The sequence below is a fragment of the Loxodonta africana genome, chromosome 2 (assembly GCF_030014295.1).
Source record: "Loxodonta africana isolate mLoxAfr1 chromosome 2, mLoxAfr1.hap2, whole genome shotgun sequence".
NCBI classification, from domain to species: Eukaryota; Metazoa; Chordata; class Mammalia; order Proboscidea; family Elephantidae; genus Loxodonta; species Loxodonta africana.
Window position 1 is genome coordinate 5,478,871 of NC_087343.1, and position 13,492 is coordinate 5,492,362.

General features: G+C 42.4%; 1 protein-coding gene across 1 annotated transcript in view; it reads right to left on the reverse strand.

Annotated features, from left to right (window-relative positions):
* Positions 1-7,768: 7,768 nt before the first annotated feature.
* SRD5A1 (steroid 5 alpha-reductase 1) overlaps positions 7,769-13,492 on the reverse strand; it is a 54,075-nt gene continuing 48,351 nt past the window's right edge. The window contains exon 5 of the mRNA XM_064279749.1: positions 7,769-9,836. Coding sequence (XP_064135819.1) covers positions 9,770-9,836 — 67 coding nt within the window. The 3' untranslated portion in view covers positions 7,769-9,769. The remainder of the gene's footprint in view (positions 9,837-13,492) is intronic.

Below are 13,492 nucleotides of genomic sequence, written 5' to 3' on the forward strand. Positions count from 1 at the left end.
CTCTTGGGCAAACAACTAGGAGTGGAAGTTAGGATCAGATGTTTAACTTTTATCTAGGCTTAAATTTTAAGAAACCGCCAAGCTGCTTTCAACGTGGTTGTATCATTTTATATTCTCCCCCAGCAGTGTATGAAAGCTCCAGTTCTTCCATATTCTTGCCAACTCGTGGTCCGGTCATTCTTCTCACTTTAACTATTCTAATAGATGTGTGTGGTTGTTGGTAGGTGCCGTCCAGTCGGCTCCAACTCATAGCGACCTGATGTACAACAGAACGAAACACTGCCCAGTACTGTGCCACTCTCACCACCATCGTTATGCTTGAGCCCATTGTTGCAGCCACTGTGTCAGTCCATCTCATTAAGGGTCTTTTTCTTCTTTGCTAGCACTCTGCAAAGCATGATGTGCTTCTCCAGGGATTGGTCCCTCCTGATAACATGTCCAAAGTATGTAAGACGTAGTCTCACCATCCTTGCATCTAAGGAACATTCTAGTTGTGCTTCTTCCAAGACAGATTTGTTTGTTCTTTTGGCAGTCCATGGTATAGTCAACATTCTTTGGCAACACCACAACTTAAAGGCATCAATTCTTCTTTGGTTTTATTTACTAACTTTCACATGCATATGAGGCAATTGAAAACACCATGGCTTGCATCAGGCGCACCTTAGACTTCAAAGTTACATCCTTGCTTATTAACACTTTAGAGAGGAATTTTGCAGCACATGTGCCCACTGCAATGCATCTTTTGATTTCTTGACTGCTGCTTCCATGAGTGCTGACTGTGGATCCAAGTGAAAGGAAATCCTTGACAACTTCGATCTTTTCTCCGTTTATCATGTTACTTATTGGTCCAGTTGTGAGGATTTTTTATTTTCTTTATTTTGTGGTATAATCCATACTGAGAGCTGTGGCCTTTGATCTTCATCGGTAAGTGCTTCGTGTCCTCTTCACTTTCAGCAAGCAAGTTTGTGTCATTTGCATAACACAGTTTGTTAATGAGTTTTCCTCCAATCCTGATGCCCCATTCTTCATATAGTGCAGCTTCTTGGATTGTTTGCTCAGCATACAGATTGAATAGGTATGGTGAAAGGATACAACCCTGATGCACAACTTTCCTGACTTTAAACCACGCAGTATCCCCTTGTTCTGTTCAAACAATTGCCTCTTGATCCATGTACAGGTTCCTCATGAGCACAATTAATTCCCTTTCTTCTTAATTGTCTTAGTCATCTAGTGCTGCTATAACAGAAATACCACAAGTGGATGGCTTTAACAAAGAGAAGTTTATTCTCTCACAGTTTAGTAGGCTAAAAGTCCAAATTCAGGGCACTGGCTCCAGGGGAAGGCTTTCTTTGTTGGCTCTGGAGGAAGGTCCCTGTCATCAGTCTTCCCTTGGTCTGAGAGGATCTCAGCGCAGGAACCTCAGGTCCAAAGGATGTGCTTTTCTTCCAGTGCTGCTTTCTTGGTGGTATGAGGTCCCCATGTCTCTCTGCTCACTTCTCTCTTCTATATCTCAAAAAAGATTGGCTTAAAACACTGTCTAATCATGTAGAAGTCATCAGTATAACTGCCTCTAATTCAACTTATTACATCATAGTGATAAGATTTACAACACATAAGGAAATCACATAAAATGGTGGAGAATCACACGATACTGAGAATCAGGGCCCAGCTAAGTTGACAGATATTTTGGGGGGACACAATTCAAACCATGACAGCAATGTTATCCATAATGTTATAATCCACACAGTCGAGTGTCCTTGCATAGCCAATAAAACACGGGTAAACATCTTTCTAGTATTTTCTGCCATTAGCCAAGATCCATCTGACATCAGCTATGATATCTTGTTTCACAACCGTGTCTGAATCCAGCCTGAATTTCTGGCAGCTCCCTGTCAATATACTGCTGCTGCCTCTTTTGAATGATCTTCAGCAAAATTTTACTTGCGTGTGATATTAATGATATTGTTCGATAATTGCCACATTCGGTTGGATCACATTCTTGGAAATAGGCATAAATATGGATCTCTTCCAGTCGGTTAGCCACGTAGCTGTCTTCCAAATTTCTTGGCATGGACAAGTGAGTACTTCCAGCACTGCACCCGTTTGTTGAAACATCTCAATTGATATTCCATCAATTCCTGGTGCCTTGTTTTTTGCCAATGCCTTCAGTGCAGCTTGGATTTCTTCCTCCAGTACCATCGGTTCCTGATCATATGCTACCCCCTGAAATGGCAGAACATCGGCCAATTCCTTTTTGGTATATGACTGTGTATTCCTTCCATCTTCTTTTGATGCATCATTTAATATTTTCTCAATTTTTTTCTTCAGTTCTTTCAGCTTGAGAAATGCCAAGCGTGTTCTTCCCTTTTAGTTTTCCATCTCCAGGTCTTTGCACATGTCATTGTAATACCTTACTTTGTCTTCCCGAGCCGCCCTTTGAAATCTTCAGTTGTTTTACTTCATCATTTCTTCCTTTGGCTTTAGGTACTCGATGTTCAAGAGCAAGTTTAAGTCTCTTCTAACATTCATTTTGGTCTTTTCTTTCTTTCCTGTTTTTTTAAATGACTTTTTGCTTTCTATGTAATAGATAGGTAGTAATATTGTGGTTTTATTGGCATGTCCCTGAAGATGTTGAACATCTTCCCATACGCTCATCTTCTGTTTGTATGTATTTTTTGGTGACGTGTCCGTTCAAGTCTTTTCCTCATTCAAAAACATTGTTATAAAATATTTTATTGAATTTTGAGTTCTTCATGTATTGTGGATACATAACCTTTATCTGTGATTGGTATGTATATCACTAGTTCATTCCTTCACATTGGTGAGTATTATTCCAGTGTATGGCTGTCCCACAATTTGTTTATTCATTTACCTTTGATGTTGAGTCCCCCTGAAGTTATAATTAAAAAAAAAAAAATCCCGTTTTGTTCCTGGAATGATGTTTCCCGCAGAGTCATTCATTCATCCTTCATGACGCAGACTTTCCTAAGTACCCAGTGATCCTGGCCATCAAAGCTGTTTGGAAATGCTTAGTGGGAGTCTGTCTTTGTAGAGCCCCCAGGCTTTGCTAGGGGGAAGGCGACCAGCTGTTACGCTGGAGGATCCCTAAAGACCAAAATGTGCAGAATTTTTTTTTCTGGGATGCTAACACCTAGTGGTTCCGGATCTCCCCATAAGAAGAACCTGTTGCCGTCGTGTTGATGCCGACTCATAGCGACCCTAAGGAAAAGAGTAGAACTGCCCTATAGGGTTTCCAAGGAGTGCCTGGTGGATTCCAACTGGCAACCTTTTGATTAGCAGCTGTAGCTCTTAACCACTACGCCACCAGGGTTTCCTGGATCTCCCCAGGCAGTTAATTTTTACTTAAGAGAGAACTCCCCCCGCGCCCCCCCGCCCTGGGTTTTTGCCTGGGAATGGGCATATACCTGAGGCATGAGCATTGGTGCTGTGTGTAGGGCGGTGAGAGGGCCAGGGGATATACTGCCTCTGCTCTGTGAACAGCCTCTGGATCTGTCCTCTCTGTGGTTGCACATTTCAGCTCCACCCTGCATCAGCCCCCACCTCTGAGGACCTGCCCTGGGACAGGAAACACCCAGAACTCTCCAGGCCAAGGACCCTCCCACCCTGTGCCCTTAGGCCAGCTTCCCATGCCCTGGTTCATGAGCGATGGTGACTCACTTACATTGTCTTCTATGGGCCCATTCCTCTCCCATGAAAGTCCCTTACAGCAACTTTAATAGGGGCCAGATGGGGAGGGGGGAAGGAAAGGCAGATGTTCAGTGCATTATAGTAACGGAAGCTCACAAATGACCTTCTAAAACGCCTAAATGCAGTTACTAATAAAGAGGATTTTGTCCTTAAGGGAAGTTTCCTTTCCAAATCACCAAAGAGAACAAAGGAAGTTGTAAAAAAAAAAAAAAAGAATCCATAAAACATAAGAGATAGAACATTTCAGTGTGGCAATTAGAAGAGTGTGCAGTAACTTACTATACCATAAGGTGCACCTGGTGGCACGGTGGTTAAAAGCTTGGCTGCTAACTAAAAGGTCCAAAGTTTGAATCCACTTGCTGCTCCTTGGAAACCCTATGGGGTGGGCAGTTCTACCCTGTCCTACAGGGTCACTATGAGCTGGACGCAACAGCAATGAGTTTGGTTTGGTTAAAGCGGAGCGATGCTGTTTAATGACATATTAAAAAAAAATAATAATAAGACTGGGCAAAGGATTACCAGGTGTCTTGGATTGAATTATGCGCCCCCCCCAAAGTCTGTGTATCAGTTTGGTTGGGCCATGTGTGGTTGTCCTCCACTCTGTGATTGTAATTTTATGTTAAAAGGATTAGGGTGGGATTGTAACACCACCATTACTCAGGTCCCCTCCCTGATCCAAGGTAAAGGGAGTTCCCCTGGGGTGTGGCCTGTCCCACCTTTTATCTCTCAAGAGATAAAAGGAAAGGGAAGCAAGCAGAGAGTTGGGGACCTCATACCACCAAGAAAGCAGCACCAGGAGCAGAGTGCATCCTTTGGAAATAGGGTCCCTGTACCTGAGAAGCTCCTCAACCAAGGGAAGATTGAGGACAAGGACCTTCCTCCAGAGCCAAGAGAGAAAGCCGTCCCCTGGAACTGACACCTGAATTTGGACTTTTAGCGCACCTTACTGTGAGGAAATAAACTTCTCTTTGATAATGCCATCCACTTGTGTTACAGCAGCATTAGATGACTAAGACGCCAGGTGATTTACCAACAACAACAAAAGCACTCAGTGGCAACATTCTGATCAGAGCAGAATTCAAGGAAAGGAATATTCAACAGGAAGATCATTTTATACTGATAAAAGGAAACGAGTATTATGAAGGTCCACGAGTTCGTAAGTTTGTTGTACTGTGGTGGCTTTCACGTTGCTGTTGATTCTGGGAAGCTTTGCCACCAGAATTTCAAATACCAGCAGGGTCACCCTTGGTCGACAGGTTTCAGTGGAGCTTCCAGACTAAGACAGACTAGCAAGAAGAACCTGGTAGTCTACTTCTGAGAAAACTGGCCACTGAAAACCTTATGAATAGTAGTGGAACATTGTCTGATATTGTGCTGGAAAATAAGCCACTCAGGTTGGAAGGCACTCAAAATATGACTGGTAAAGAGCTGCTTCCTCAAAGTAGAGTTGGTGTTGATGACGTGGATGGAGTCACTCGAGTACAAATCAAATCAACTACATCTGTGGAAAGAGATGATGGGAAAGCTCAATATCATCAGTCAGAACAAGGCCAGGGGTGACTGCAGAACAGATCATCAGTTGCTCATATGAAAGTTCAAGTTGAAGCTGAAGAACATTAGAGCAAGTCCACAAGAGCCAAAATATGACCTTGAGTGTATCCCACCTGAATTTAGAGACCATCTGAAGATTAGATTTGATGCATTAAACACCAATGACTGAAGACTAGATGAGCTGTGGAATGACATCAAGGACATCATACATGAAGAAGGCAAGAGGTCATTAAAAAGACAGGAAAGAAAAGACCAAAATGAATGTCAGAAGAGACTCTGAAACTTGCTTTTGAACATCGAGTAGCTAAAGCGAAAGGAAGAAATGATGAAGTAAAAGAGCTGAACAGAAGATTTCAATGGGTGGCTCGAGAAAACAATTATAATGACATGTGCAAAGAGCTGGAGATAGAAAACAGAAAGGGAAGAACATGCTTGGCATTTCTCAAGTTAAAAGAACTGAAGAAAAATTCAAGCCTCAAGTTGCAATACTGAAGGATTCTACAGGGAAAATATTAAACAACGCAGGACACATCAAAAGAAGATAGAAGGAATACAGAGAGTCACTGTACTAAAAAGAAGCGGTCGATGTTCAGCCATTTCAGGAGGTAGCATATGATCAGGAACTGATGGTCCTGAAGAAAGAAGTTCAAGCTGCACTCAAGGCATTGTCGAAAAACAAGGCTCCAGGAATTGATGGGATACCGATTGAGATATTCTAACAACCAGATGCAGCGCTGGAGATGTTCACTTGTCTATGCCAAGAAATTTGGAAGACAGCTACCTGGCCAGCCGGCTGGAAGAGATCCATATTTATGCCTATTCCCAAGACAGGGGATCCAACCCAATGCAGAAATTGTCGAACGATATCATTAATATCACGTGCACATAAAATTTTGCTGATGATCATTCAAAAGACGCAGCAGCAGTATATCAACATGGAGCTGCCAGAAATTCAGGCCACATTCAGAAGAGAATATGGAACAAGGGATATCGCTGCTAACATCAGATGGATTCTAGCTGAACGCAGAGAACACCAGAAAGACGTTTACCTGTGTTTTATTGACTACCAAAGGCATTCGACTGTGTGGATCATTACAAATTATGGATTAACACTGCAAAGAATGGGAATTCCAAAGGAGTTAATTGTGCTTATGAAGAACCTGCACACGGATCAACAGGCAGTCATTCAAACAGAACAAGGGAATACTGCGTGGTTTAGTCAGGAAAGGTGTGCGTCAGGGTCGTATCCTTTCACCATACTTATTCAATCTGTATGCTGAGCAAATAGCCGGAGAAGCTGGAGTATACATAGAAGAACAGGGCAGGTGACAAAGCCTTGCTTGTTGAAAGTGAAGAGGATTTGAAGCACTTACTGACGAAGGTTAAAGACTACAGCCTTCGTTATGGATCACACTAAACATAAAACAAAAATCCTCACAACTGGACCAATAAGCAACATCACGATAAATGGAGAAAAAATTGAAATTGTCAAGGATTTCATTTTACTTGGATCCACAATCAACATCCAAAGAAGCAGCAGTCAAGAAATCTAAGGATGCATTGCACTGGGCAAATCTGCTGCAAAAGACCTCTTTAAAATATTAAAAAGTAAAGATGTCACTTTAAGGACTACAGTGCACCTGGCCCAATCCATGGTGTTTTCAATTGCCTCATATGCATGTGAAAGCTGGACAATGAATAAGGAAGACCAAGGGATTGATGCCTTTGAATTTACAATGTTGGCAAAGAATACTGACTATATCATGGACTGCCAAAAGAAGGAACAAATCTGCCTTGGAAGAAGTACACCCAGAATGCTGTGCACATACTTTGGACATGTTACCAAGAAGATCTTCAATGAGATGGAATGACACAGTGGCTGCAACAATGGCCTCACACATAACAATGACTGTGAGGATGGCCCAGGCCCAGGCAGTGTTTTGTTCTGTTGTACACAGGGTTGCTATGAGTTGGAATTGACTCGATGGCACCTTACAACAAGAAGTTAAAAAATTTATTAGGGACACATTTATAATAAACAAAATCATTAAGTACCTAAAGGAGTGTAGAAGACGTATATGAAAATTTTATATGGTTCTAGGAGCCCTGGTGGCACAGTGGTTAAGCAGTCGGTTGCGAACTGAAAGCTTGGCAGTTCGACCCCACCAGCCACTCTGCAGAGAAAGATGTGGCAGTCTACTTTCGTAAAGATTAGAATCTTGGAGACCCTATGGGGCAATTCTACTCTGTCTGTGAGTTGGAATCAATTCAACAGCAATGGCTTAACAGCTGGAGCAGCTCTACCGTGGATATAAAAGACTTCACACAATGAAAAGTTGAAATAGGCGGGAGGCTGATTTCATGGTTAAAACAATGGCATTGTTTGAATTTCTAGAGTGAAGAAGGGCCACTATAGTAGAGTAACAAAGGCGATTAGCAAGAACAACTGGACTTTTCACATTAATTTTATTAATCTATTGATTATCATAATTAACACAATAAGGACAAATAATATGCTAAGTTACTGTTTTCAGGACATGGTGGCAGTGAGATGTAACGTACACCAGAAGTTCTTTCCGTGTTAACCAGCCATTCAGGCTGTACATGTGAGCAGTAACAGCACCTCAAGTCTTATTTTGAAGTAACCCCAACTTTTGTACAAACCGGTCATTTACGGAAAAAGGCACCAATGGAAGTTACAGTCATGGTGAGTGAATCTGTCTGGATCTGAAAGACAAGCATCCTCCCCTGGAGGAATGTGCCTTCCAGAACACAGCAGCCCAAACACATCAAGACCAGCTCTGACTTCTGAGTTTTCCTGAGGAGATCAAGAGATGCCAAAGGTTATTGCTTTACGGATTCAAGCAACGATTTGATCAGAAAAAAGGGCCAGCATGTCTATGCAAAAACATTTTACCAAGTTTTACGAAAAGTTAAACATAGCCACATAAAATGTTTTCTGTGCTAATTGTAAAACCCTGAAGATTCTAAAAACCAGTTTTTGTTGTGTGCTATTGAGTTGATTCCGACTCACGGTGACCCTACAGGACAGAGTAGAACTGCCCCGTAAGGTTTTCTCTGTCACATAGGTTTGCTAGGAGTTGAAATCAACTTGACGGCGCACAACAACACAATGTTTACGGGAGGGAGAAGATCGCCAGGTCTTCTCTCCCGCCGAGCCACTGGTGGGTTCCAAATGCCAGCCTTTCAGTTAGTAGTATTGAGTCCCCAGGGCTTCTTGTGAAAGCCACTAACATGGAGGATATCGTTTATATATTAAAGCTGAGGTGAGGGGGCAGCCACTGGTTGGGGAGGCACCCAGGGCACGGGGGCTCTGTCTGGAGGGTGGCTGCATGTAGCACCATCACGGGTCCTGGAGCAAACACAGTGTCCTCACCTGCACTTCTCTCTGTCTGGCCCGGCAAAGGAGGCACAGAAACACACGTCATGTCTTCCGAGGCCCCGTGTGCAGTCGCAGTCGGAATGGAGGGGCCCCTTCCAAGGCACCGCACAGTATGAGCCAGGGTTCCAGGTCCCCTTGCTATCCTGACTGACTCCTGACGGACAGTCCCCAACTCCCTGGCAGCTGCCCGCAGGAAACTTTATTACTGCCATCCACCTCTGTGGCCTTTCAAGTGACGCTAGAGCAAGAAATCCCGTTTCAAGGCATCTTTTTGCAATATTGAGGGGTACTTAAAAAAACACAGTGCATTAGAAAATTCCCATTCTGCATAGATGAAAGGAAGACGACCAAAGGATATTCATGGTTCACTGAGAAGGTGGCCAAATGCCGTCCTGCTGAGCCAGGGAAGGCCTGCTGTAGGGCCAAAGGGTTCCTTTCACAGAGGACGATGGTCCTTATGAAATCTTCCCCCCCACCAATGTGTGCAGGGGCAGGAGGCCTTTTGTTTAGGCCTCAGGCGGGCTCAGGGGGCTCCCTTCTCCACCCCCAGTCCTCCGCCTCTGCAGCACCCCACAGTGAAGAAGGCCACCCCCCGCCACCTGGGTCCATGGCTGCACCCAGGAACAGCTCAGGCCTCTCCAAGCTCCTCAGGACGAGTGGGGTATGGGACAGTGATCCTGCCTTTTTGTGGGGCTGAGGGGGACAATGATGCCTTTGGTCTTGAACCAATCACTGAAGGGGGCTGTAAAAGGGGTGGGGAAATTTGTTGGTCCATAGGCCATCAAAGATGGCTCATGAATTCTGCTCTCATGAACACTTAGCCACACATAGCAAAAAAAAAAAATGAAGAGGTAAATTCAAAATCAGGAAAACCATCAGCAGGAATCACCCAAAGCTTGTGACCCCTCACCCAGTACACAGCCATCTGCATTTGCGTTTCATTAGTTTGTGGTTAGGTAACTCATACGTTTACTTGGGAAAAAATCCCCAGAGCATACCCGGAAAAAGACAAAGGAAAATTACATAGAAAGGCATTCATTTATATTAGTCCCTGGGGAAGAATCACTGAAAATCTTCAAGTTGAAGATAATTTCATTGACAATGTACTTAAAACAAAAATGGAAATAAAATTTTTCTGGACTTTGGATAATCTTCAAACTTCTCAAGGTACCACCTAAAATAAGGAAAGAAAAATGTTTAAAAAGGGAAGTAACTTTATCACTTAAACAGTTAAAGTTTTTAATTAATTAAATTTAAGTAAAGTTAATTTTGCTAACATAAATGACAATATTTCTCATTATAAAGGAGTTCTAAGCTTTTTTTTAATAGTTGAAATCAAGACTTTGGTATTTCAGACACATACTGTAATTTTCTCTGTATCATGAGTAAATTGTATCTTGTTATAGAATCCACCATTCATCTGTCAATTTATTGTACTGTGGTGGCTTGCATGTTGTTCTGATGCTAAAAATTATGCCACCAGAATTTCAATATTTCAAATACCAGCAGGATCACCCACGCTAGACAGGTTTCAGTGGAGCCTCCAGACTTAGACTAAAAAGAATTGGTCAATGAAAACCTTATGAATAGCCGTGGAATATTGTCTTGTATAGTCCTGGAAGATGAGCCCCTCAGGTTGGAAGGCACTCAAAAGATGACTGGGGAAGAGCTGCCTCCTCAAAGTAGAGCTGACCTTAATGACATAGATGGAGTAAAGCTTTCCGTATCTTCATTTGTTGATGTGGCATGACTCAAAATGAGATGAAAAAGCTGCAAAATTCATTAATAATCGGAATGTGGTATGTAGGAAGTATAATCTAGGAAAATTGGAAGTCATCAAAAGTGAAATATTATGCTTAAAGATCCATATCTTAGGCATTAGTGAGCTAAAATGGACTCGTATTGGCCATTTTGAATCGGACAATCATATTGTCTACTATGCCCAGAATGACAAAGTGAAGTACAATGCTGCCAGTGATGGGATAATATCCCATATACCCGCAATGATCCATTTTACTTGGATCCACAATTGACACCCATAGAAAAAAAAAAGCAGGGGTCAAAAAATCAAACCACATGTTGCATTGGACAAATCTGCTGCAAGAGACCTCTTTAAAGTGTTAAAAACTGAAGATGTTGTGCCTGGCCACAACCGATGACTGCCCTGACAGGGAGCACAACAGAGAACCCAACCCCTGAAGAAGCAGGAGATCAGTGGGATGCAGACCCCAAATTCTTATAAAAAGACCAGACTTAATGGTCTGACTGAGACTAGAGGAATCCCGGTGGTCATGGTCCCCAAACCTTCTGTTGGCCCAGGACAGGAACCATTCCCGAAGACAACTCATCAGACATGGAAGGGACTGGACAATGGGTTGGAGAGAGAAGCTGATGAAGAGTGAGCTACTTGTATCAGGTGGACACTTGAGACTGTGTTGGCATCTCCTGTCTGGAAGGGAGATAGGAGGGTAGAGAGGGTTAGAAACTGGTAAAATTGTCACGGAACGAGAGACTGGAAAGGCTGACTCATTAGGGGGAGAGTAAGTGGGAGTATGGAGTAAGGTGTATATAAGCTTATATGTGACAGACTGACTTGATTTGTAAACGTTCACTTAAAGCTCAATAAAAATTATTAAAAAAAAAAAAACTGAAGATGTCACCTTGAAGACTAAGGTGTGCCTGACCAAAGCCATGGTGTTTTCAATTGCCTCACATGCATGTAAAAGCTGGGCAGTGAATAAGGAAGACAGGAGAATTGACACCTTTGAGTTGTGGTGCTGGGAAAGAATATTGACTATGCCATAGACTGCCAAAAGAATGAACAAATCTGTCTTGGAAGAAATAGAGCCAGAATGCTCCTTAGAAGCGAAGATGATGAAACCTTTCTCACTTACTTTGGACATGTTATCATGAGGAACCAGTCCCTGGAGAAGGACATCATGCTTGGTAGAGTAAAGAGTCAGAGAAAAAGAGGAAGACCCTCAATGAGATGTATTGCCACAGTGGCTGAAACAATGGGCTCAAGCATAACAATGATTATGAGGTTAGCACAGGAAAGGGCAGTTTTTCATTCTGCTGAACACAGGGTCACTATGAGTCGGAACCAACTTGATAGCATCTAAGAACAACAAGGAAGACAGTTAATAAAACTGTTATTCAAGTCTATGTACCAACCACTAATGGCAAAGGTGAAGAAATTGAAGATTTTTTACCAACTTATACAGTCTGAAATTGATCAAACATGCAATCAAAATGCATTGATAACTACGGGTGATTGGAATGTGAAATTTGGAAACTAAGAACAAGGATCAGTAGTTGAAAAAATACGACCTTGGTGAGAGAAATGACACCAGAGATTGCACTACAGGATTTTGGAATATCAATGATGTATTTATTGGAAATATCTTTTCTGAACATAAACAGTGACTATACTTGGGCCTCACCAGTTGAAATACACAGGAATCAAATTGACTACATCTGTGGAAAGAGACAATGGAGAAGCTCTGCATCATCAGTTGGAACAAGGCCAGGGGCCAACTGTGGAACAGACCATCAATTGCTCATATGCAAGTTCAAGTTGAAGCTGAAGAAAATTAACTCCAAAAGAGTCAAAGTAAAACCTTGAGTATATCCCACTTGAATTTAGAGAACATTTCAAGAACAGATTCAACACACTGAACATTAACGATGATTTGTGGAATGACATCAAGGACATCCTACATGAAGAAGGCAAAAGGTCATTAAAAAGACAGGAAAGGCCAAAACGGATGTCAGAAGAGACTCTGAAACTTGCTCTTGAACATAGAGCAGCTAAAAAAAAAGGAAGAAATTATGAAATAAAGGAGCAGAACACAAGATTTCAAAGGGCAGCTCGAGAGGACAAGGTAAAGTATTATAATGAAATGTGCAAAGACCTGCAGTGGAAAACTAAAAGGGAAGAGCATGCTCACCATTTCTCAAGCTGAAAAAACTGAAGAAAAACTTCAAGCTTCAAGTTGCAACACTGAAGGATTCTACGGGCAAAATGTTGAACGATGCAGGAAGCATCAAAAGAAGACGGAAGGGATACACAGAGTCGCTGTGCCAAAAAGATGTTCAGCTGATGTTCGGCCATTTCAGGAGGTACCATATGATAAAGAACTGACAGTGTCGATGGAGTAAGCCCAAGCTGCACTGAAGGCATAGGTGAAAAACAAGACCCAGGAATTGACAGAATACCAACGGAGATGTTTCAATAAATGGATGCAATGTTGAATGCACTCACTCATCTTCGCCAAGAAATCTGGAAGGCAGCTACCTGGCCAGCTGACTGGGAGAAATCCGTATCTGTGCCTATTCCTAAGGAGGGCGATCCAGTGGGATGTGGAAATTATTGAACAATATCATTAATATCATACGCAAGTAAAATTTTGCTGAAGATAATTCAAAAATGGTCGCAGCAGTACCTAGACATGGAACTGCCAGAAATTCAAGCCAGATTCAGAAGAGGACATGCGATGAGGGATATCACTGCTGATGTCAGATGGATTCTGGCCGAAAGCAGAGAATACCGGAAAGATGTTCACCTGTATTTTATTGACTATGCAAAGGTGTTCCACTGTGTGGATCATAAATTATGGATAACATTGCGAAGAGTGGGAATTCCAGACCATGCAAGTGTTCTCAGGTGGAACCTAGACATGGAAAAAGAGACAGTTGTTTGGCCAGAACAAGGGGATGCTTTGTAGTTTAAAATCATGAAAGGTGTACGTCAGGTTTGTACCCTCTTACCATATTTATTGTTGTATGCTGTGCACACAATCTGAGAGGCTGGACTGTATGAAGAAAAAC